Here is a 25,099-nt window from a genome sequence, read left to right as displayed (position 1 = left end):
ATAGCAAATTGTTTGCAGATCACAAGTAACTGGTGGTAGGGGGAATTATTTATTTTATTAATTAGTATTTCACGCTTAATTAATTTAGTAATTTGCCATGGATAATGTCAGATCTTGAAGATATTCAGCGATAAAGACAATTTCCTTGATGTGACATAATTGGGGTGGCTATATTTGCCAGTTTTCCTGAAACAGCCCTAATTTATGTCTGCTGTTCCAGCATAATTATTACCAGTGCTCCCTTTCATTCTTAAAATTGTTTCAGTTAAGATGACAAATTATGTGGTCATAGTTAAGTATAATCCAAGTAGAAGCTAATGTTAATTTAATGGGGATTTTATGTTCATTAGAAAACAAATGTTACCACTCATTATCACTTCACAGTCACCAGAAAAGATGATTGAAAATGTGATTGGCCTGGGCTTCCCTGGTGGCGCAGTGGTTGAGAATCTGCCTGCTAATGCAGGGGACATGGGTTCGAGCCCTGGTTTGGGAGGATCCCACATGCCGCGGAGCGACTGGGCCCATGAGCCACAACTACTGAGCCTGCGCGTCTGGAGCCTGTGCTCCGCAACAAGAGAGGCCACGACAGTGAGAGGCCCGCGCACCGCGATGAAGAGTGGCCCCCGCTTGCCACAGCTAGAGAAAGCCCTCGCACAGAAACAAAGACCCAACACAGCGAAAATAAATAAATTAATAAAAATAAACTCCTACCCTCAACATCAAAAAAAAAACATGTGATTGGCCTAAGGTTACTCAGTCCATTGGGGTATAAAGCCCCTAGAACTGTGGTATCATTATGATCATTAGTCTACTTCCTTTCAAAAACCAAAAGCACTTTAGACTTGCCAAGTATGACAGGACCATTATTTTTTCGGTGGTCCTAGACAAACCTAGCAGAAGCAGTCTTTTTGTTCCCTCTCGGATTAACAGCTCTGTAGAAGAGACATCTTCCTTCCTGGGTCCCCTACACTGGAAGGACGACCTGGGAAGGATTTACATCTATGGATAGAAAAAAGAGAGGCAGATGGTCGGCATTGCCTTTCTGCTTGCCTTCGTTTCCTTCTGGACATCGTCCCAGATCAACCAAGTCTGTCACCAGCGCCAGCCAAGTGAAACAAAATCATGTGCAAAGTTAGCCTTCATAGACCCCTCCAAGTCTCTAACATCTTTATGTAAATATCCTATTAAAAGCTTATCAAATTTTAGCCGGCTTGTCCTGTAAGATGGATTTCTTGTTATCAATCGTTATCAGTTTGTAAAGTGGAATGAATTTGAAATCTGGTCTCTAAGTTCTTGGGGCTGGTTGGGCAGTGACCAGAGCGTGTGACCTCAGAGAGAGAGAGAGAGAGTGTGTGTGTGTGTGTGTATGTATGTATACATGCACTTATTCCTTCTTGTGGCAGCATCGTCCTTTGCACAGAATTGTTTACTGGCCTGTTTTTCCCTTTAGTTTCACAATAAGGTGACCTGCTTCATGCTGCACCAGATTGAGGAACCCTGCTCCCTGGGGGCTCACGCTGCTGTTATTGTCCCGCCCACCTGGATCATTAAGGTGAAGAAACCTCAGGTAACTGCCGGAACCCTGGTGCTGCTGGGCCAGCACAGAGAAAAAGTAACTGCTGCTTCTTGCTTTTCTCCCCCTGACGAATCTCTGGGTTCTTACAGTCTCTGCTCACTCATCCCCAAGGTCCTCTGCTTCCCAGCTCATCCCATTAGCCCATCACGGTTCTGCGTTGGGCTCTCTCATGGAACCAGCCTCCACCTCCTAAAGAAATCAAAGTTCCACAGCAGGAGTGTTTCCTCCCCACTCAGGTGCTAATGTTCTCTTTGATGGGTGCTCTCCTGAGTTCATTAAGGACCCGTAGTGGGTACAGCTGATTCTCACACAACTCTCTTCTCTTCCAGCCTGGGCAACCCCAGGGAGTGGCTGTGAGGGCGCTCTGTGCCATTGTTTGGTTGCTATTACCACCACTTCCAACCCGAATGCAGACTGTGGGTCATGACCTTCCCCAGTACACAAGGCCTGCTTAGAGAGCAACACTCTTTTCTTAAGGCAAAGTAGAATTTATCCTCTTAACATCTAATCTCATTCTGTATTCCATCCTCATTGTACTTTCTGTCCTGGAGAGTCTCGGCTGCTATATTCTGGGAGACCTTGGTAGTTTTTCAACAAGGTCCTAATCTGTGATAGAAACGTTTCTACCTTTGTACTGTACATCTTAGATAGTCATCTCCAAGTTATGGGATGGCAGACTTTTAATGTTACAGGGAGAAGATTATACCTCCCCCGGGGTGCGGGTACCTTAGGGAGTCTTCTTGAATGTAGTATCTTTAAAAGATATGGCAGTCCTACTTCAGATGGTCTCCAAAATTATCATGTAGTGTATTCTCATTGACTCAGTTTTATTTAAAAACTGGTAGATCAGGGACACTGTTTTGCTTCATGTGTTTTATATAAAAGTTTTGCCTCTGATGAGTAACATGTAGGAATCATCTTTTCAAGTTACAATCCATGGAAGCCCTTGGGAACTGTTTTCCAGAGGCGAGTACAGTATCTACACATTAAAAAATGAAACATCTAGTTATTTTTACATTTTAGAGCTGAATGTCACAAGATGCTAAGTAGGTTGTCCAAGGTGACATAGCAAGTCAATTACAGTACTATGTCTGAGATTCAGGTGTACTGATTGCCAATTTGGTGTTATTTTAAAACCTCTTTAACATTTTTACTTCTTTGTGTGTGTTTTTCCCCTAAAATTCAGTAATCTCTCCATGTGCTGTATAGTAAATATTCAGTTAAATCAACACGTTTTTCATCAAAAACCTTGATGGTATCAAGAAGGCTACTAGGCATTGTGATATAATAGACAATTCTTGCTCTGAAGAACCATATAGTTATTTTAAGGAAAGATCAGGGAGAGCTTCATGAAGCAGGTGGATTTCATTCTGCCTCCTTACAGATGGGTGGGATTGAGGTCAGTGGAGAAGGAAATGACCAACAGGAGAATGGCACAAGCAAGGATACTTTGTCCAAAATTATCTTCATGGGACCGTGAGACTAGGTTGAGTGCTGTGGAAGGTTTGTGTAGGAGGTGTGTAGGGCATGAGCATAAGGTTGCTCAGGCCTGGCTGGGGGAGATTTTTGATTCATGTAAACTTTATCCTTTTAAGCAAAGGAGTGATAGAGGAAAACTGTATTTTAGAAGGAAACAACTAGCATGAGTGTGTAGGATGACCTAGTGGTATGGGATTTTGGGCCCCTGAAGATAGAACAGAAAAATCAGAAGACTACCACTCTGCAGAGAAATTCTAAGTTTACTTTTCTAAACTTTAAAAATTCTTTTGGTTGTGGAAATTTTCAAGCAAGTGAAGAGGAAGAGAAGGTCATAATGAATTCCATAACCATGAACTTTGTTTTTTGGTGTCACAGATATTTTTAATGTTCATAAAGACATAAAACAGATTCTATACCTGAAGCACCACAGATAATACAGAAATTTGACTTGAAACACAAACTCTGCAATTATCATTTCACATCCTGAATTGTTGTTGCAATATTCAGTAACACATTAGTCGTCACTTCTTTCTAACTAGTCACTTATTTCTTTCCTATAAGGAATACTACTGACAAAACATCATACTCATTCATCTCTTCCTATAAAAGCACTTCTTTACTATGTGTCTTGTTCAACATTACATTTAAATATACAGATTTTAACTCACTGTCAGAATTCTGGAACCAAGACCTCATATACCTGATATATTCCTGTCTGAGGTCAGGTCCTTCTTGGTCTTCATTTCAATCAATGCTTTTCTCATCCTATGTCTAAATAATAACCCTTAGTTATTGGTATGTTATATCATTAAACATCTTTTTCTATATTCATCTTTTCTGAAAAGGAACGGGTCTGCAATGCCGATACTAGTAAACATTAAAATAACTAAATAAGACACTTGAGCATAAAAGTGTATAACCCTGAACTTTTCTGCTATTATTGTTTCACCTAACCCCTGCCACACCATATTTTCTTTTTTGTAGTTAAATTTGTTTTGAAATTCACATGCAGTTGGAAGAAATAACACTGAAGGATCCCATGTACCCCTTACAAACTTTCCCCTCATGGTAACATCTTGCAGGATCATAGTATAACATCACAGCAAGGATCTTGACATTGATTAGTCAAGACACAGACCAATTCCATCACCGCAGGTATCCCTATGTTACCTTTTCAGAGCCACATCCATTTTTCTCCTGGTCCCACCCCATTTACTCTGTCTTCCCCAAAGTGGAAGTCTTCCTTTTTTTCTTTTGCTAGAGTATTTTAAAGCAGATTTTCGCATACCACTTAATCTGTAAATGCTTCATTTTGTTTCCTGAAAAGATAACACTTTAGAAAGACAACTACATACAATTATCTCACCCATCAAAATTAAATAATTTGAGGTGGCATCCTTAAAATATTTTCTGGTTGTTTCAAATATATCTTTTTTCACAGCTATTTTTTTTCAAATTAGGATCCAGAGTCTACAACTGCCTTTTAGTTGACTGATCTCTTAAATCTCTTTTAATCTATAGCAATCTCCTCTCTTATTTTTCCTGCCATTTATTTATTGAATAAATTGGGTCACTTAACCTGTAGAATATCTCATATTTTAATTTTGGCTGATTATTGTGTTATTAAATGATTTTATTATTGTGGTTTAAAATGATTTTCTGTATGGCCCATATTTCTTGTAGAAATATTTAGATATAAAGACATTAGATTCAGGTTTAATTTCTTGGCAAAAGGACAATATGGGTGATGGTATCTTTTTCTATAGTGTAGCTTTTAAAGGAACATAATATCAGGTTGTTCACTCTTAGTGACGTTAAGATTGATCTGTGAATTCAGGAGCTGTCATCCTAATCCATCTGTTATAAAGTTGTCCATCAGTCTTTCATCTATAATTTTATCCGTTAAGGATTGTTACCTAAATCTGTTATTTCATTAGGGGTTGCTAAAGGGTGATTTTTCCAGTTTTTACTCTTCATTTTTTAGCTACAATTTTTCTATAAAGAGACCTTTCCCTTATGACCAGCAAATACATAAAAAATGCTTACTTGTTTGCCCTTAAATTTTCAGGATAATAAGTTGGTATCTTAGCAACTTTTATTAAGTGGCTGGTTGGTGGGGGTGTTTTTTGGAGAGTAGTTCACAGTCTGGATGCTAAAGTCCAAAATTTTTTTCATCACGCACCTTTTTATTACGTTCTATGATTCAGGACATCGTAATAATAAGAATGAAAGCTAACATTTATTGAACGCTTTACATGTGTTAGGAAATATTTTAAGTACTTTACCTTCAGTATCTCATCATCACAGTGCTCTATGGGGCAGGTATCCTATTAGTCCCATTTTGCAGCTAAGGAAAGTAAGGAATAGAAAAGTCAAATAAATTAGCTGGGACTATATAATTATTGAATAGTTTGAGATGGCATTTGAACCCAAGAACTGTGATTCTGGAAACCAAACTTTTAATGATATGCCATGCTGCCTTACCGTGTTACTGTAGCCAGCCTTGCTGAATCAGTTTTAAAATTTTGGTGGTCCCTCCTCCTCCGGGCTCCAATGCCATTAAGTAATTTAATCAATTAACTAAGTTCTATGTAAAGGGTAGTGTATGATGAGCTTGGGGGCAGGGTTGCAATAGAGTAGTTCTGAAGAGCTCTGGCTTGCAAGCCAGGCTGCCTGGGTTCATAACCTTGCTCTGCCACTTACTAACTTGGTTAATCTCAACTTAATCTCTTCTGTTTCAGTTTCTCAGCTGCAAAGGTTAAATAATACTAGTACCTAACTCATAGGGCTTTCGTGAGGACTAATGAACTAAAAAAGAAAAAATAAAACACACAGGACAGCACCCGGCTCATTGTAACCACTCAAATGTTAGCTCTTGTTATTTTCCTTCTTGTTGACTTTTAGGGGTGCAGGGTATCAGGTGAAGCCGCACAATAGCAGATAGCAGCAGTGGGTAGTCATACGGGGGTCAAGATAGAAGTTACTGATCCCTGAACCATCTGTATTACGGTGAAAGAGGATGTAAAGAGGATGAGATTTCCAATGGAGAGGGTAGAAGTAGACAAGGACAGGGGCCATAGCCTGGCACCTACTCTGTTTCCAAGTGCACCTTGAAATACTACTATAACTGTTGTATTTCACACTGTAGTGGGATTGTGTATTCACTAGCACAATGCCTATGCCATGGGAGAGAGTCAAGACCTGATCATTTACTGAATAAAAGAACGGAAGAAGACTGGGAGAACATCCATACCCAGAAAGTGAGAGGAGGGAGAGAATCCTGCGAGATAGAGAGAGAACTATGGTTGCATTAAAGTTTCATTATTAAAAATGAAAAGAAAAATAGGGCAATCATCAATGTTAAATTCTGTAGACATGAAAAAAATCACAAGGATTGAGAAAAGTCCCTGTGTTTGGGGCCAGAACATTGATGACCATAAAAACTATAGTTTGTAGAGTGTAGAGTATGGGTGGCAACCTGTTAGTGATGGTGTGGGAGCAGTAAGATTAGAGAATTTGTTGGAGGTATTGGGAAATGATAAAAAAAAATAGAATTTGGAAAGTAGATAAAGAACAGATAAAATGTTTTTTGACTTTTAGAATTTATATATCTTTCCTTCTTTATATATTTCTTTATTTTTCTATGACACTGCTTAAAAACGATAAAGGAGAAGAGACTTAACTGAATTAAGTAAATGTTTAATTAACCACATTCAAAGATGCTGTTACATGCAGTGAGAGGTCCAAAGATGAATCAGATGTTCATTTGATGTCCACAAAGAGTGTACTCCCCAGTGGGGAAAATAGACACAACCATCTAAATCATTGGTCAGGGTATTTGTGGATTCTGGAGAGGAATTCAGCCACATGTAAATCTTTAATGAAAGAGTAGCTTTCAGATGTCTGGGAAGGTTTGTCTTTTTGATCAGTGTTCATCTCGTGGGAGAGATACATATATGGTGGTGAGAGGAAGGGGCCAGACAGGTTGGTTGAAATAGCCCTGGTCAGTGAGATGCCTACACATCTGAGGCAGAGAGAGGTAAATGCCACCTAAGATGTAGAAACACAGGGAAGGCATGAAGGAGAATTGAGCAGCTTCAGTCGTGGAGAGCAGCCTAGGCTCAGTGGAAAATCTGTCATTTGTGCTTGGTTTTGAAGGATGTGGGTGGCATCCCTGGGAAGAAGGATGAGGAAGAACAATGCAAGTTGGTAGGACATAACTGAGAACAGCAGTGAAGATGGGTCATCAAATAAAGTCAGCTTTATTTGTGATGTTTGTGTCTAAACAGGTGAGAGAAGAAGAGTAAAGGAAATCTGCTGGAGTGTATAATGGTCAGGAGAAGTGGGTTGTAAAGAGGTGGAATTAAACCATATATTTTCCTTCTCTGTTGAAAGATGGCTGGTTCTGAGTGGATAATTACTCCGTGACCAGCTGTGGAGTTGGGAGCTGCATGAAAGTTTGATGGTAAGGGAAATGAGGGCTGCCTGGATGATTTGCTGGGTTTCGTCACCAGATTACTTAGAGAGACCTAGAAGTTAAAAGATGATGGACGGTAGATGACTGGAAGGAATTAAAATGACAAGAAAACCAAATTTCAACAACCAAACCCGAATCTGTTGATATAAAGTAAACGTATATTTAAAGTTACAGATGTCAGTGTTTGGACTGAAAATGTTAGCAGACGATATTTTGACTGGATGAACGCGTTAAAGATGTTCAGATGCGAGTGTAAGCACTTGGAGCTGGTGGAGCAAGACCTGTGTGACGTGAACTTTTCGTGGGTTAAGTTTGGGGGGGGGACACTGCATTTTTAATAACTAACATCGTTCTCCACTTAATGCTTTAAAATTTGGCTTTCCCAGTTAAAAAAAAATCATAGGGAAAAGTCTATATTAATACATACAGATTTGACTCTTTTGAAAACTACTGTATATGTCCCACACTATGGATACAGTTAATTTAAGCCAACTCCTTACCAATGGATATTCATACTCTTTCTAATGGTCTACTTATAAAAATGTCGCTATCAACTCCTGCCTAGCCTTGCGTTGCCTTTCTTCATGCTAGTCCTTATTCCTTATGACTGGATGATCTTAAAATGCTGGGGACCCCATGATATGTAATAGCAATGGCCAACAATCTCCCTCAATGCCCAAGTGACTTCCTTTGATTAGTTCTAAAAGTCAAGCGATACTTGCTGTGATTTGGCCGAATACGCCTGAGAAGCTGCAGAGACCCTGTCCTTAACTTTGGAATGAGTTTTCTTGATCCTTCTGCTTACCTGTCCTCACAGCAACCTTTGCTGCAATGGTACGGCTGAAGCAGGGCAGAGTGAGAACGTTCTTGAATAGACAAAGTCCATGGATTGCTCTCTTATTATCCATCAGAGTTTTGTCCAGTGTATGATGGAGGAGGCCTTCATTTGGAATGATGAAGTGAGATATCTTCTCTTTAGATCTGTTATTATTTAGATCCTTTGTGATCCCATCACCCGAGGAAATCCCTGAAGGGTAATAAGAGTAGTACGTTAGGCTTCATTCACAGCTGGGTGATTCCCCCCTAAGATTTTGTAACAGCCCAGGAAGGAGTCATAGCTATGATAAAGATTGTGTTGATAGGATCATTTTTGTGGCAAGGTAATTCTGCCCAATACCTGGTACAAGAAAACAAAAGGCCTTTATCTTTTCTTAGGACTTTAACAAAAGAGTGGGCACAGAATGTACAGGGGGTGAATGCTGTTGGAATCGGAAGAATGTAAAAATCCAAATGAGAGCACAGTATTTCACTGTTTGGAACGTGTTGAACTTGCAAAGTGAACCCTTTGTATCACTGAGTTAGCCGCCTTTGTTAAGAGGGCTGCTTTGTTTTAGGACACAGGACAAGTATTAAAGGTTTCTTGACTGTATCACCAACAATTCTAGACAATAACGTCTTGGCATAATTTTCACATTCTTGGAAAGCATGTTTCGTTTAGCTCTCACAATACTGACCAGGCAGGGTAAGTGTTAGTGTGGATAAGCAAGGCTAGAAGACTTGTCTTGGCCAAAACACAGCCCGAATCTGCCTTCACGTCCATCTGTTCCTCGTTGAATTACGCTGCCTTCTAAAAGATGTGATATATTGAGACAGAGATACATATTTACACGGGAACAGAAGGAAGCCTGGGGAATTTGGATGTGTGCTGTGAAGTTCCGTACTGCTTATCTCTTGCTATTTGACCATCCATAGGGCTGTAAGCTTACTCAGAGCTCACATAGAAGCGTCCAGGTACTGTAAGTCAACCACCGTGCTTTATTTTTGCCCCCTTCTTGTTCTGTGGGATGATGGCCTCAGATGCGTGTGGCTCGGTGAGGCTCAGAAGCACTTGTATCTGTGTTTCAAACAAAGGCCGTTTTGTGTGTCTGTTCCCTGTTAGAGTTGAGCTCCCCGCCTGCCCTGTTTTCGGACATCAAGCCTCATTTTGATGTGTTTTTCTAACCCTCTGTTTCTCAAACATACTTGATCATCAGAATCACCTGAAGGACTGTGATTTCTGTGATCAGGCAAGTTTAGGAAACAACCTCAGCTTGATGCATTCGACCTACCTCTTGGAGTTTAATTATTGAGTGCTGTCAAGAAGCAAGGCCGACAGTGTGTTCCTGCAAGCGCTCGGGGTCCTGCCTTTCTCTTGGCACTAAATGAATGAAAACAGCCAAGAAGTTAGGAAACAATCACTCACTTCCCAAGGATCCTTTTCAAAATCGGGACAGACTCACTCAATGTCGTGAACTCTAAAACTATTGGTTTATTATTTCCACAACGATTTGAGTTCATACCATGTGCCGGGCATTCGTGCTGGGTGTTGGGGATCTAGAGCTATGAACGAGGCAACTGGCATTTATGGAAGTGCTTCTCATGGGACGGATACCAAGTTAACTGCTTCACATCCTTTTTCTTGTTTAAACTCCACAACTGTCCTGTGAGGTAGGTATTATCAACTTCATTTTAAAATTAAGAAACTGTTATTTCAGAAGTTTGACTGACTCGGCCAAGGTCACAGATCTAAGTGACAGGGTGGTTCAGAATTTACACCGAGCCTGGCAGATCCCACACCTCACGTTCCTCACCGCGGTGATTGGCTTTACCGCAGTACATATGGCTACTCACTCTGCCCTTTGTACTTCAAACAGGGGTTCTCAACCCCGGCTACACATTCGAATTCCCTGGGGAGCTTTTATTTTATTTTATTATTCTATTCTGGGGAGCTTTTAAAAAGTATCTTTGCCTGGGCTTCACCCCAAACAAATTAAATAAGAATGTTTGTTGGGGCCCAAGTACCAGCACTCAGAGCATCACTGAGTGCCATCAGGTAGATACAGCTTCTGTCGGTCTAATAGTTTTCAGCATTCTTCTTGGAATATTTGGCTGATTAAAAGTTTAAAGGTTCCAAGTAATTTTTTCTTCCCTTTTAATAAAACTGAAAGTAGTCAAAATATAGCAAATACTCGAAGAATGCAAAAGTTTCCCAAAGAGGGGCACGGCAGTACACCCATTTAAAGAGGAATTCAGAAATTTGGAGATCTGTTTGCAGGAGAAGTATAGTCTAGAGTGAGTGATGACAGATCACCTGGAATCTCGAACACCCATGAACTTCCGATTTCTGGGGAGATTCAGAGAACCTGAAGACTTGGACAAATGGTTGTCCAAGAAAGTTTCCTTCATCCTTGGTGAGCACAGGCCACAAATCAACTTATTTTTTTCATGGTTCAAATGAAAGTAAAATAAAAACTAAATAGTTTCAGTCTTGTAACTTGGATGTTTTACTATATGTACTCTAGACTAAGGTTTATTTTGAATGCTAAGTAAAAGTACTCTAAAATGTTGAAGAATAAATACCTAAGTTTCTTCAAGCTGTTTGAAAACATTTAATTGCTCAAACAATGCAGTTGTATATACTTATATAAGCTTTTAAGTTAAGAATTTTGTATTTCAGGCTTTCAACACTGTAAAACTCTACGACATGGTAGTAATAGCTTGCCTTTATGAAGATGGCAATCTAATTAACTATTGACTTTTCACTAATTAAATCTGGCTTTGCCTTGTCTTCAGCCAGTGAGCTGTGACTGTCCCCTGAGAGAGGTTCTTCTCAAAGCATCTGTATAAAATATTAAGAATAAATAGCTGTAATAATCACAAAGTTGGGGTCCATAAAATCCCTAGAAAGACTGGGAATGTAAATTTGGGGTCACTGTGTTTCAGCAAGTTGGATGCAATTCTATGAGAAGAAAAAAAAAAATCAGTGTTACCAGGGGAGGGAGGACTTTTTAAACTAATGGGTCTTTAGCCAGAGAAAGGAAGAGCAGTGGCTCCCACTCTATTATTATAAGTAACTCGAGTCTTTGCATTTTAAAACCAAGCCATTAATGCTGATAGGGGAGTTGGATCATAAAGTTCCAGTGGGGTTGAGTCATTTTATGAACAGGTCATTCCCTATAAAAAGTAAAAAGAGAAAACGAAAAACGAAAAAGGAAAACGTGAAAAATGGCCTCCTTTTTTACATTTCCACATAGGTGATCTCCATACCAGGAGGTGAACTTGAACTTGGTTGGGCGGGAGACGGACCTGGTTGGGCGGGAGACTGGAGCCCCTCAGAGAATTTGGGATTCTTCCATTTTTACTGGGAGGGTTGGCAGGTATAACATGTGTTGTTATGTGAGTCCATGAGAGCCTCCAGGGTTCTAAGTCCCTGCCTCTCCGTGTGGTGGGGAGTCAGTCGCTCACTCTGAAGCACGCGACTGGGTTCTGTGTGTGGCTTACCCATGAGCAGTGGCTTGGAAGTGTCAAAGCATGAGAAGCATGAACGTCGAACAGCATGTGCTGCCGTCATCTTCTAGATGGTTCTGCATGGGAAAGCTCGTGGGCCGTCTGCCTGCGAGCTCAGGTGGTCCCTTCTTTCCCTACAGAACTCGCTGAAGGCTTCAAATCGGAAGAAGAAGAGAACAAGCTTTAAAAGAAAAGCCAGTAAAAGAGGAACTGAAGTAAGTGTTTGAGGGTGATGGTCCAGTGAAATCCATCCTCCTTTCCATAGCCGCCTCTGTCTGACTTGACCTGGCCAAGCATATTTTTCCGATCTATCTCCTGCCACTCTTTCCTTCACCTCATTCTAACCACACTGGGATTCTGCCTATTCCTTAAAAAAAAAAATATATATATATATGTATATGTATATATATATATATACACACACACACACACACATATATATAAATAAGTATATAAATAAATATATATAGTCCTTAAAAATATATATATATATATATATGAAACCTCCTGCCACTTCAGAATCAGAGCATTTGCACTTGTCTGTGGAAGTATTATCCCAAAGATTATAAAGATGAAGATAAGAGCTAGAACGTTTCTAGAACGCTTTGAGTATACAGAATAAAAACAAAACGTGGCTTAATTCTTGGGGGCAAGTTGTAGCTTGAGATACTTTCTCGCTTACTTTGAGTTAGCCCTGTGAAACAAGATGCAGAGGTTTTTTTGGGAGGGTGGGGCGGGTTTTTTTTTGGGGGGGTAAGGGGGTAGCGGTGGTGCTAGTAATTTCTCACTTTCATTGTTTTGGGGCTGCCTTTCAAGTCACAGATGTATGTCTCAATAGTTCTGCTTTCTTTCTTCATTAGGAAAACAAAGGTCGTCCTTTTGTGATAAAACCTATCTCTTCTCCTCTCATGAAACCTTTGCTTGTGTTTGTCAACCCCAAGAGTGGAGGCAACCAGGTAAGTCAGTTTTCATGAGTTTCACCTGGAGGCTTCGATGCCTTCTTGAAAACACATTTCCCAACACCAAGTGAAATAGCACCACGTAGGACCCCTAGCATTGGAAGACAGCCAGTTTCTCCAGCAAGGGACAGCCTCACACATGACTGGGCTAGGCAAAGCCTAGAGGTTCTAGGATCTATCCCTCTACTTCCACATAAGGCTTTACTAGAGGTACTCAAAAACCTAACTGCTAATAGTTTCCTTACAGATTTTCAAGAAAGGTCATTCTATAAACTCTTAGGTTTCAGGTTTCTCAACTCCTGTAGTTAGGAAGCCCTTTATGAACTTATCTTTCTGTTGTAATTTAGACCCGACTGCTTTTTTCCCTGTCTTCAGAGGAAAGAGAGATTAATGATTTATTATTCATGATAATCATGAACAACAGATACCACCAAGGCTAGCAAAACTATATTACGTTTCACAGGTTTCATTTGGTCTTTGCCCAAGCCCTATAGAATCATTAGTTATCAACCTCATTTGAGGATAAAGACATAGCCTTAGAAAAGTTAAATGTAATGACATATCTAAAGTACACAGCTCTTTAAAGGATTGAAATTGTTCTAGAATCCAGGTCTTTGTCTCCTCATGTAGTTTTCTTCCCACTCTCTGAGTCTTCTTATCAATACTCTTCTGTGGGCTCTGATTTTCTGTTATTTTCATGTGAGACTGGATGATAAAATGTTTCCTGTGTCCATGAAGGGAAGTGCACATTTTACATTTTGAGACAAGATTCCCTGGAGTATCACGCTAAACAACTAAAAGATTTAAAACTGTTTAGTCACCCCATATAAGGAGGGGAGTCGTAGAATTAGGATTGATCCAAAATGATGTTCTTATTACTAAAGTTAATGGGCATTTTTCCAGATCGCATTAATTATAGGAAAGCTTCTCTTATGGGAGCTTGTAATTTAAAGAAAATATTATCCCTCCTTTCCTTCCTTTCTTCAAAATTCTTAATAATAATTCTTGTGTTAAAAGTCTGTATTAACATTGTAGAGAACAGGGAAAAGAAACGTGTTGTCAGCAGAGAGAGAATCTATTTTCCACATTCTGCTCTGTTGAGTTGCTGAATGACCACCTTCGCGTTGTAATGGTGGTGAGCCTGACACTGCCACTGGGGGAGGTTCTCAGGAGCGAGGTGCAGTTTGCCCTGAATCTTACCCCCTCTCTATCTCTGGTCTCGCTGAAGCCTAACTAGGGTTGGGGGTGTGGCTGGGGACCAAGGAACGGAGCAAAGCTAATGTAATTAACTGCATGATTTTGGCCACCTGAGCCGCCACATGCTAATTAATGTCTGATATATTTTATCACAACAGTCTTTATATAAAATGCCTTTGTTAAATTATCATCAGCTTTTTCCCTAGGGCATTCAGAAAATTGTAGGTGATCTCTGCTTTTGAGGAGGGGACGGTCCAGTTAAGATACAGCCTGTTGCTGTTTCAGTCTCTGTATGAATTATTAAAGACGGGGACTTCAGAGATGATCTAAGTTTGCTTCCTCTTTCACTAAATAGAAAACAGTTCATGGACGCCTAAGTGATAAGGATATCGTGTTTGTTAATGACACAAAAGGGGCAAATGGGGAAAGAATCTGAGCAACGTTAAATATACGTGAGTTGTAAATTGAGTGGATCAGACCGCAAGTGCTGTGGAAGTTCAGAGGCAAGCGGTGACTTGGGAGTGATAAGGAAATGGTGTCAGGGAAGTGGCTGAAATGGAAGATGTGTACTACTTAGTTGTGCAGAGGAGAGAAAACTGGAGTCATGTCCTCTTCCTCCTCTCTTGTCACATTGCTGTTCACCCTTTACTGTAGCACCTTTCTGAACTATTGCTCAAAATTAATCGCGCCGTACGCTATGCCCCTGTCGTCCTTGGCACACACCTGTATTATGTGAATTGCAGCATAAGTGCTCCAGGGGTGCCTTTACTGCAAAGATACAGTGTCCATAATGCCGGGGGCCTCACCTCTGAACCTATGATGTCTAATATACGGCATAGAGCAGTGAACAAATAATTGTTTAATAAACAGTATGTGTAGAAGATGGGATGTTGTGATGAAAATGATTCATTTTGAGTACAGTATGGTGAGTAGAGGATGCATATTAAGTTACTAGAAATGTGATTAGAGGTTAGAATGAACCTATGGAGCAGTGTCTTATAAAAACCCAGCTGAGGATTTTGGATTTATATAGTGAAAACTTGTTTTTTGCTATTTGAAGTTTTTTTAGTTTTGAAAAATATTTTTTAAACAAAGGAGTAATATAATGGAAGATTAATTAGACACATAGAGAATATATATATAAGTCAGCAGTCTATTCACTTAGCATAAATCGGGTAGAGGACCTTGTTTATACATCCTATATATAATATCAATAGTTTGCATTTACTAATCCCAAACTCCTAATCCTTCCCTCAGCAAGGTCCTACAGTATAGCAAAGGGAACTATAGTCAATATCCTGTGATAAACCATAATGGAAAAGAATATATATATATATATATATATATAAACGGAATCACTTTGCTGTACAGCAGAAATTAACACAACATTGTAAGTCAACTATGCTTCAATAAAATTTTTAAAAAATTTTAAAAATCAGATAGAGGGATAGCTCAGTGGATGGATGGATTGATCAATGGATGGGCGGACAGATGGACTAATGGTGGATCATGGATGAATGGATAGATGGGCACGTGGATGAATAGGATACATAAAAGGAAGTAGAGCATCAAGATTTTCCAGCTAATTATCTGGAAAGTGGCTTTGTTATTGATGGGTTTTCAGGAAAGGGAAAAAATTATTTTGGGGAAGAGGTTGAAATGAGTTTGAGGAATTTGAGGTCACAGTGAGGTGTTCAAATTTTTTAAATGGCCAGTTGTGAGAAACACAAGGCTTCGTGACTTTGCTGCCACTTGCTGCACTCTGGCTTGTGAGTGCATCGCCCTAAAGACGTTACCTCCGGAATAGCTGGGATTCTCAGAAGTGTGACTAACCAAATCAAAATTAATATTACACAACTTTAAATTTCTATATATTCCCTCTCTGAAGTAGAATTCTTTACTAAGCCTAATAAATATGAAGAACACTGTGCACTGTTTCTAAGCACAGTGTGCTTAGAAATGTGGAGAAAGCTGTAAAGAAGTCCAAACACCCATCTACAATTAGAATCATTCAAACTGGCCTCCAGCGGCTTCGCATATTCACGGTTCCTTCTTCAGCGTTAGGATGGTACAGCTTTGATCCCCCGATTGTGGTGAGCAGGGCAGAGTCACGGTCAGGGCTGATCTAACTCCCCTGTCAGGGTTAGCCTTTCCTGAGCTGTGACCATAACATGACCTTCACGTTGCAGACGAGGGCACGTTCAGCCACAGGATGGGGAGTCAGAGGATGAAGCAAACCATCCCATCTGGCAAAACGCAATCAGAGGAAGGAGTTTCTTATTCCTCAGTTCCTTTGAATCTCGTTTCCTCATAGTTTTTCCCTCCTTTTTTTTCTTTCTTTTTTTTTTTTTCTTTTTTTCTTCTTTTTTTTTTTTTTGCGATACGCGGGCCTCTCACTGTCGTGGCCTCTCCCGTTGCGGAGCACAGGCTCCGGACGCGCAGGCTCAGTGGCCTTGGCTCACGGGCCCAGCCGCTCCGCGGCATGTGGGATCTTCCCAGACCGGGGCACGAACCCGCGTCCCCTGCGTTGGCAGGCGGTCTCTCAACCACTGCGCCACCAGGGAAGCCCTTCCCGCCTCCTTTTATTCTCTCGGACCCAAATGAGCCATAGTTGAGACAAAGAGCCAAAGGGGAACAGAGGGTGGCAGTGAAAACGAAGCAGGTGAACCCAAGGAAGGAGAAGTGGGGTGGGGGGCATATACCCTTTCCTACCTGGAGTTTCTCGCTCTGCAGCATTCTGTATTCAAGCCTTACATAGTGTGCTGTTCTGTTTTGAGAAGGGAGACCATTCACTTCTATTTACCTTACAGACAAGTTGAGATTAGTAACATGACCTCTGTATCTGTTTGACATCCTCAGTCATGAGAACCTTTGAAATATCACTCATTAGAATTCTTATCTAGGAATTTTCAGTTTCCGGAAAATTCAGGAAATTTCCGCCTGACACTAGTGTTCAGTCCGGGTAAATTCTATTTGAATATGTGCCCCTTACTCCCTTCTTATAGTCCAGAGGCTTTCAAACTGTTTGTAAATAAAACCCATGAAGACACTTGTTAGAAATGCTCCACCCCATAAAATCTGACGCAGTGGGTCTGGTTGAGGCCCAGGAATGCTGCCGGTTAGCAAGCATCTCCCGTGATTCTGATGTAGGTCTTCTGTGGAACACATTTAGGAAAACGTAAATAAGAGTCATATCAGGGTCTCTGAGATGACCTGGGCTTTGTGTGAGGAGCACAGTGGGTGAGAAGTTATTTGAGATGAAAGTTTATTTTTTTGTTTGAAGAATAGCATCTCAGCTTGTCCTTACTTTCTTCAAGGAGGCTCATCTCGTAGCTCAGAGAAGTGGTTCTCAGCCCTCGCTTCATGTCAGAATAACCCCGGCAGCTTTTAAAGACCGATGTCTGCTGCACCCCCTGCTAAGAGCCTGTGAGGACAGGACCCCTTAACTGGTCTAAGTTCCTAGTAGATTTTCTTGTCTAGCTAGTGTTGAGAATCATGGGTTTTTTTTTCCTTAGGTTTAATGTGCGTATGATTCACTTGGGGATCATGTTAAAATGCAGATTCTGATTCAGTGAGTCGCAGGTGGCTCTGAAATCCCGCTTTTCTAACACGCTCCCTGGTGCCAGTGTTGCTACAGCTGAGACCACACTGATTCTCAAGAGCTGACAGCAATCAGTAGAGAAATACTTTGTTGTTCTTGTTGTTAAACCCTGATTTTTGCCTTTAAAGGATTGATTTATTCTGCTCATCTGTATCTCGATATCAAGCACTCCCCTCTTCTGTTTTTGAAGCTTAGACTTCAAACTTAAACCGCACACGCACAAAACTTGCTTAGGCTTCTGTGCTTTAAATGACTAGACGATGTCGCCATCTGCTGGCAAGTAAAATGCCTACAGCTTTTTTTTCCTTCAGTATTTTATGTGTGTTCGGAAATTTTCCAGCGCTTGGCAGGAATATGTTGAGCTGCACACATTATAGGGACTGCTTTTATGTCCTCTTTTTAAACAATCCCTCTTTTAAACAGATGCTTCAGAATAATTGTCTCTGTTTTTCTAACACTCTTCAGGTAGACATGTACTGGGTGTTCTGCAAAGCTTTAGAGGTTAGTGGCACGGCTATTATTGGTGGGATGTGAACTATTTGAGGGAATAGTCACTAGAATTAGGGGCTGTGATATCAACTTTGAGTGTCTCCTCCTGCGGAAAAGAGGTAGTACAGGAAAGAGAAACTTTATTCCCGCATGATGCCCTCCCCGGCGTGGAAACCTGAGGGCCTGAGAAATGGGCCCCCTCTCTTACGCTTATCGCCGCTTTAACTTCAAAACTTATCATTTTTCTTGGATGCCCGTGTGACTCATTAACATGTTTGTACCCGAGACGTATGGACCCTTCTGATGCCTCTCAATGTTTCCTGCTTTCACACTGCGTCTCCTTCACACTCATGAGTCGTGAATTTCACCTTTCAGTGACTTAGATTATACATGCATGGTGAGGCAAGTGTCCTTTTTTTATTGAGCTGTAGCTGATTAATGATACTATATCAGTTTCAGGTGTACAACATAGTGATTCAGTATTTTTATGGGTTATACTCCATTTAGAGTTCTTATAAAATGTTGGCTCTGTTCCCTGTAAGCAGGTGTTCTGACCACTGGAATTATTCTGGCCAGCCAGTCCTGAGAGTCGAGGGTTCCGGCCTGGGGTGCTCCCGCCGTTCATTGTGAAATCCCAGGGTACAGGTGTGGCATGAGCTGGACCCCTGGATCAGAGTTGCCAGGGAGCTTATCAACAGGTTATAGGGGGGAGGGATGTTCAGCCTGTGGACAGGCTCATACTGACCGAGTTCACACACCATTCATGGACAGGCTTCCCCAGACCAGGGCCGGCCCTTCCTAAGTCAGGCCAGGGAAGGTCAACCCAGGTGGGGAGAAGGAGGAGACAAAGAGAGGAAGTAACTTCCAATCTGAGTCCCCAGACTATTTCTACATACTGAACAAACAGCCTCAGTGAAGATGTTATTTTCGACGATGCTCAACCTAGGGATAAATCAAAAACATTATTTTATTATTTTATTTTTTTATTGAACTATAGTTGATTTACAGTGTTGTATTTCTGCTGTACAACAAAGTGATTTAGTGTGTGTGTGTCTGTGTATTCTTCCCCATTATGGTTTATTACAGGATATTGAATATAGTTCCCTGTGCTACACAGTAGGACTTTGTTGTTTATCTGTTTTATATATAGTAGTGTATATTTGCTAATCCCAAACTATTAATTTATCCCCCTCCCCGCACTTTCCCCTTTGGTAACCATAAGTTTGTTTTCTATGTCTGTGAGTTTGTTTCTGTTCTGTAAATAAGTTCATTCGTATCATATTTTAGTTTCCACATGTAAGTGATATCATATGATATTTGTCTTGTTCTGTCTGACTGACTTCACTTGATATGACAATCTCTGGGTCCATCCATGTTGCTGCAAATGGCATTATTTCATTCTTTTTTATGGATGAGTACTATCCCATTGTGTGTGTATGTATATATATATAAATGTATATTTATATTATATATCTAAAATAATATAAATATATATATAAAACATCTTTATTCACTTAACTGTCAATGGACACTTAGGTTGCTTCCATGTCTTGGCTATTGTAAAGAGTGCTGCAGTGAACATTGGGGTGCATGTATCTTTTTGAATTACAGTCTTCTCCGGATATATACCCAGGAGTGGGATTGCTGGATCATGTGGTAACTCTATTTTTAGTTTTTTAAGGAATCTCCGTACTGTTTTCTATAATGGCTGCACCAGTCTCCACTCCCACCAACAGTGTAGGAGGGTTCCCTTTTCTCTACATCCTCCCCAGCGTTTATTATTTGGACTTTTTGATGATGGCCATTCAGACCGGTGTGAAATGATACCTCATTGTGGCTTTGATTTGCATTTCTCTAATAATTAGCGATGTTGGGCATCTTTTTGTGTGCCTATTCCAAAGGCCCCACCTGCTAATACCATCACATTGAGGGTTATTTTGCAGGAGCAGACATCAGTGTACAGTAGTGGCTAAACCAAGCCGCCTAGCCCCTGTGATAGGTCTAGGGCCTAGATGTCTAGCTCCTTAGCCTCTAGTCAGACTGATGTATCAAAATGTAAGTCCAATTCCTCTGCTTAAGACATTTCAGTGACTGTCATTTCCCGCAAAACAAAGCCTGAGCCCCACAGCCTACATGACTTAATCTACAACTCACTTTGGGAGTTTCATCTCCCACCACCCCTGCCTCATGGTCCAAAGACTGAAATGAATATAGTTTTTCCGTGACATGTCTTGCTGTCTCACACATCTTGTACCCTTACCGTAAAACTTCTTCCTCTACTCCATGTAAAAAGAAATGGTTAACTCTACTCATCTTGCAAGACACAGTTCACATATCATACATAGGAAGCCCTCATCCAAGCCCCATAGTTGGGCTTAGAGTATCTCCTCCAGCCACTCATACATCTCCGTAGGCATCTTCATCATAGCATTTACCATCTTTAGTGAACGAATTTATTTTGGGTTGGTCTCCTGAGCTCCTGGGTGTGCACATGGGTACAGAGTAGGAGCCTAATACAGGTTTATTGAATCAATAAGGTATTCTTTCGGGATTGTTTGGGTTAAGAGATTTCTTAACCTCCTCCTCCCACTGTTATTTTCCTCAGGTCTTTCTTATTGTCTGGACAGTTCTTTTCATGAGCTAGATAATGCCTCCATGATATAAACCAAGGCTTGCTTAGTAACATAGAGTACTGAGCCCTACATGAGAGTTCCAGTGCTTTGATGACAATTGATGTGCTGCTATTTGAGCTGACCCATTCTTAGTTGATCCTCTATACTCCCCAAATCATTATATTTTTTTCATGAATAATTCAGAGAACTTTCTTTGGAGAACAAGATCTTCTCTGTCTTGTCCATATCCTGATCCCCTTACCAAAAACCGTGCCTAGCACATAGGAGGTGAATGGATGAATCCTGTTCGTTCCCCTCTGGAACAATCTACCTATTTTCTTGGAAGTTGTTTTATTCTGCGCCACTCTGTTCCCTGATACCTGGAGCTGGACAGAACAATGTTTTATCATTCCATAGGAATACCCAATCTCAAACTATCTTAGAAAATTCTGTGGTCATTGAGGTATTACATCTACAACCATATGTATGAGAACACGCTCCGGAGCGTATTAGAATTGATGTGTAAGCTGTTTTTTTTTTTCATTTAGAGAAAAATAAAACTCTTGCACAGAAGTTCAGCTTTTATAAGGCATATAGCATGTGATGACTATGAGAGTATTTGAAACTCGCTAGTCAATTGTGTAGGTGATGGAGTAGACTTAATCTTGTCAGTGAGAAAGAAATAAGTTACTCTTTTCCTGGTGAATTAGTACTTGTCAACCCATTCAGTTCTATTCAATAAATTATCTCTATTAAAGCACTGAGTAGCTTATCCTAGAGGTAGCAGCAGAGTAAATAGAACTAACTTAAATGTTATAGGTCTCTTTTCTTTACCCACCAAGATTGATTTAAGACAATGCAATACTTTCATTCAGACACTTATCATTTTTGCTAATGAATGTGTTTTAGAAAGATTACTTTTAAAATAAGAAATTATATCATGCCTGAATATAAACTCTGATAGGGCAGCCTCGCATGTTTATGAAAGTCATCCCTGCCCAATTCTAGAGAGCATTATTCCAGTAGGCTGCAACATTAAGTGGTACCTCCTAGAAGCGTGGGGTGCAAAACCTGCCAGCCTTAAAAAATACCCCTTTGTCAAAAGGATAAATGTAGCGAATTAGGTGTTCAAACTAACACGAATTGAAAATGAGCAAAACCCAACATGGTGTGGACATTCAAACCTTTTAGAGAAATTTGAAGATAAAAAAAAAACCTCAATGCTTTTTATTTTTATTTTTTGAAAGATGTTAATTACTTAGTATTGTATATATAAGAGAAACTGGAATTGAGACGCACACCATAGCCAAAGGTGACAACGAAGGAGTAATTAACATCCACAATTCACATTGCCCTAGGAATCTAAAAGTGAAAAATTAATTTTCTAGCAAGTCAGTTGGAAATTTTTAATAAACTTATTGGTCATTAGAATGACTCTGGTGTTACCTATGAAACATAAAAGACTACTTGAAATAATCCCCAACTGACTTGATACCAAGGCCTGGTGTGGAAAGAAGAGAATGGTTTAGTATTTAGTTATTATTATATATCTAAATCTATATCTAGATTTTGTAGGAAACAAAGTATGTCGTTTGGCGAAACTGAAGGATTAGTTGTAATGATTAAGGGTAGAATGTTATTCCTAAATTTATAGCAAGCACATGATAAAGCAGAACTTTAAATTATAGGTTTGGATGAAATGTGGAACAAAAGACCTACACTGGCCTCTGTTAACAACTGGCATAGCAATGTGATAATTATAAACTACACTTTAGCCCTCACATGCTCAAGTGTAGTTTAATGAATAGGTTAACAAGGAACAAAAAAGAAAGGGACTAACATTTACAAAGGCCTATTTTGTGCCACATACTGTGCTGGATACAAAACTATTACTGATTCATTTAATTCTCATAATCACCTTGGAAAGTAGACATTGCCCTATTTTACATGCTGAATTTCTGCAAGATTATAAATTCTCACAGTCACCCAGTTAGAACACCCAAGTTAGCTCTGACTCAAATATTGTGCTATTTCTACTGTACTAGGATGACTCTCAAATACAGTGTATAGGTATCCAAACTTAGGAATATTTTCAAGGAAGAGCAATCATGATAGCTAATAAAGGGATGATAGTTATAAGCAACGGATGCTGCCCAACCGATCAAATATTATTTGCTATGGTTGGTAGTGACCTAAAATGAGGCATCCTACTCAATTTTAAAGCTCTTTTGATACTGCTTAATAAAAAAATTCTTCTTTAATTTGATTTTTGCTCAATTCACTTTAAGAAGTGATCTCCAGAACTGCTTTGTATTTGCCATGATATCTCTATAAATGTCACAGTTACTTAAGACACTCCAAAAATGGTTATGAGAGAGAGAAAAAGACACAGATGTATACATGGAAGTTGAAAAATGTCAAAGTAAGAGTTGATAGCACTAACTAGAGAAATTATATATTTTAAGTATGGGGAGCCTGAGATACTTTTGCTGTGGTTAAAAACATTTATTTCAATAAAGTCATACTTAGCTAATACTGTCCTTATTTTATATTATGCAAAGACAATAATCTGCACAATAAAGTAAAAAGTAATGTTAAATTACATAAGTTGACTAATAACTTCCCTATGTGGATTTTCACACATTAAATAATGATAATAAAAGCCAACAGATACTAATCATTAAGCATTTGTTGCATGCCAACCACTTTGATGTTCTCCTCAGACATTATTGCATTTAATCTTTACAACAAGTCTGTGAACTAGGCATTTTTATTCCTGCATTAAAGAGAAGAGAGCTGAACTTAGTGAAATTAAAGAACTTGCCCAGAGTTACACAGGTTAGACAGAGCCTAATATAAGCATTCAACCTATGTATATCGACGGCCAAAGCCCATGATTTTAACTGCTACTCTATACTGTTTATAATTCAATATTATTTTTTAGAACAGGATTTATTTTTATTCTTTAAATGAGCAGGTAATATTTGGAAATTTCTTCCTGTTACTGTCAGTTTTTTTTTCCTTACAGGGAACCAAGGTCATGCAGATGTTCATGTGGTACCTGAACCCACGGCAAGTCTTTGATCTTTCTCAGGAAGGGCCAAAAGACGCGTAAGTCTGGAAATACCCTCCATGGTTCTTACTATTTTAGGCGAGTGAGAAGGACTTTCTGCTTTGGAGTCAAGCTTTATTATTTGATGACCTCATGAAGTGTTTTTCTGACCGTCTCTCATCTACTTGCTCACCTGCACTGTCCTCCCTTTGAAACTTCATCTGCTGTTCCCCTCTTCGCTGGGTTAGTTTCCTTCAACACTTACCCTCTGAGTTGTTAACTCTGAGTGTGTTTGCTGCTTAGACACATGTAACTGTACATTATGGGCAAATCTGAATCGAGAAAGGATCCATCCTTTTTCTACTTATGCATGTACCACTTTGGAGATGTACATTAATGGGAATGTCAGTGTATCTTTGGAGAAGGGCCATCTCTGTTTATGAATATTTTCATTTGTTTGCATTAGAAATTGTATGCATCTGTGTCCATTTGAGAGCTTGATTGATTAACTGATTATACCTATGGATTCCATACCAGAGTGAGAGAGACATTCTAATTCCTGCTCAGTCCTTCATCTGAGCCTCTCAGAAATTTCATTCTCTGTTTTCTGTTCGAAGTGGTGAAAAATAAAGTCTCTCTGTAGATGACATGTGTCCTATATCTTCCCTTTCGTGGAGGGGTACATGGTGGGAAGGAGCAGGGACATTTCTGCTGTTGTCTGGTTCCCTTTTTAAAACCCACCTAATAAGGTAGTTCAGATGTCATCTGGTAAACATTAGAGCTAAAGAGATACTAATTATTTTTATAACTACTTATAAATAAGTAATAATATCAGAGGCAAAGAAACACAAGCTCAGATAATTTCTAGAAAATAATATTCCTGTATGAAATAGATAAATTACATATTTTAAGCCTACGAGAGAACATTAATTATGAAAATTAACTTCTGTTGTCATTCTCTTAATCTGTGAACTTCCTTGCCACTAGAGTTTGCTGTAAGACTTCTATATTTTTTTCTGCATTCAGATGTATTAAGGCAAATCTGCTTTTTCCCTTTTACATTTACTTTTGCCCTTTCACATTTACTTAAGATTTTATCATTTTTAGTTAGACTTTAGGTAGATACTTCATAGATAACCATAAAGAACATGGCAGGACAGGAACTATTTTCAGAAAAAAATATGATTTGATTTAAATAGGTGATGTTTTCTGGAATAGAGCCATTGAAATTGTCACTTAAGCAAACATTTTAGCGGGAACAGTATCATTGCATTTTCTTAAGACAACAGGAAAGATCTAATTTCAAGCAGACATTGAAAATAAAGAAA

At 39.6% G+C, this 25,099-nt stretch overlaps 1 protein-coding gene across 3 annotated transcripts in view; it reads left to right on the top strand.

The window, feature by feature from the left end:
* Window positions 1–25,099, top strand: part of DGKI (diacylglycerol kinase iota) — a 450,344-nt gene that overhangs the window by 222,778 nt on the left and 202,467 nt on the right. For 2 of the 3 annotated variants that reach the window (XR_010945642.1, XM_067747120.1), the window contains exons 8-11: window positions 1,454–1,570; window positions 12,002–12,076; window positions 12,722–12,817; window positions 23,748–23,830. Coding sequence is in view for 2 of the 3 variants with exons in the window: in XM_067747120.1 (XP_067603221.1) it covers window positions 1,454–1,570; window positions 12,002–12,076; window positions 12,722–12,817; window positions 23,748–23,830 (371 nt within the window). In the remaining variant the exon portion in view is untranslated. Of the gene's footprint in view, window positions 1–1,453; window positions 1,571–11,608; window positions 11,732–12,001; window positions 12,077–12,721; window positions 12,818–23,747; window positions 23,831–25,099 lie in introns of all 3 variants that reach the window. The other variant, XM_067747121.1, reaches the window with a different exon arrangement.

The sequence above is a fragment of the Pseudorca crassidens genome, chromosome 8 (assembly GCF_039906515.1).
Source record: "Pseudorca crassidens isolate mPseCra1 chromosome 8, mPseCra1.hap1, whole genome shotgun sequence".
In the NCBI taxonomy this organism is placed as follows: domain Eukaryota; kingdom Metazoa; phylum Chordata; class Mammalia; order Artiodactyla; family Delphinidae; genus Pseudorca; species Pseudorca crassidens.
Note: the sequence above shows the minus strand (reverse complement) of the source record. Positions and strands in the feature narration are given on the sequence as shown.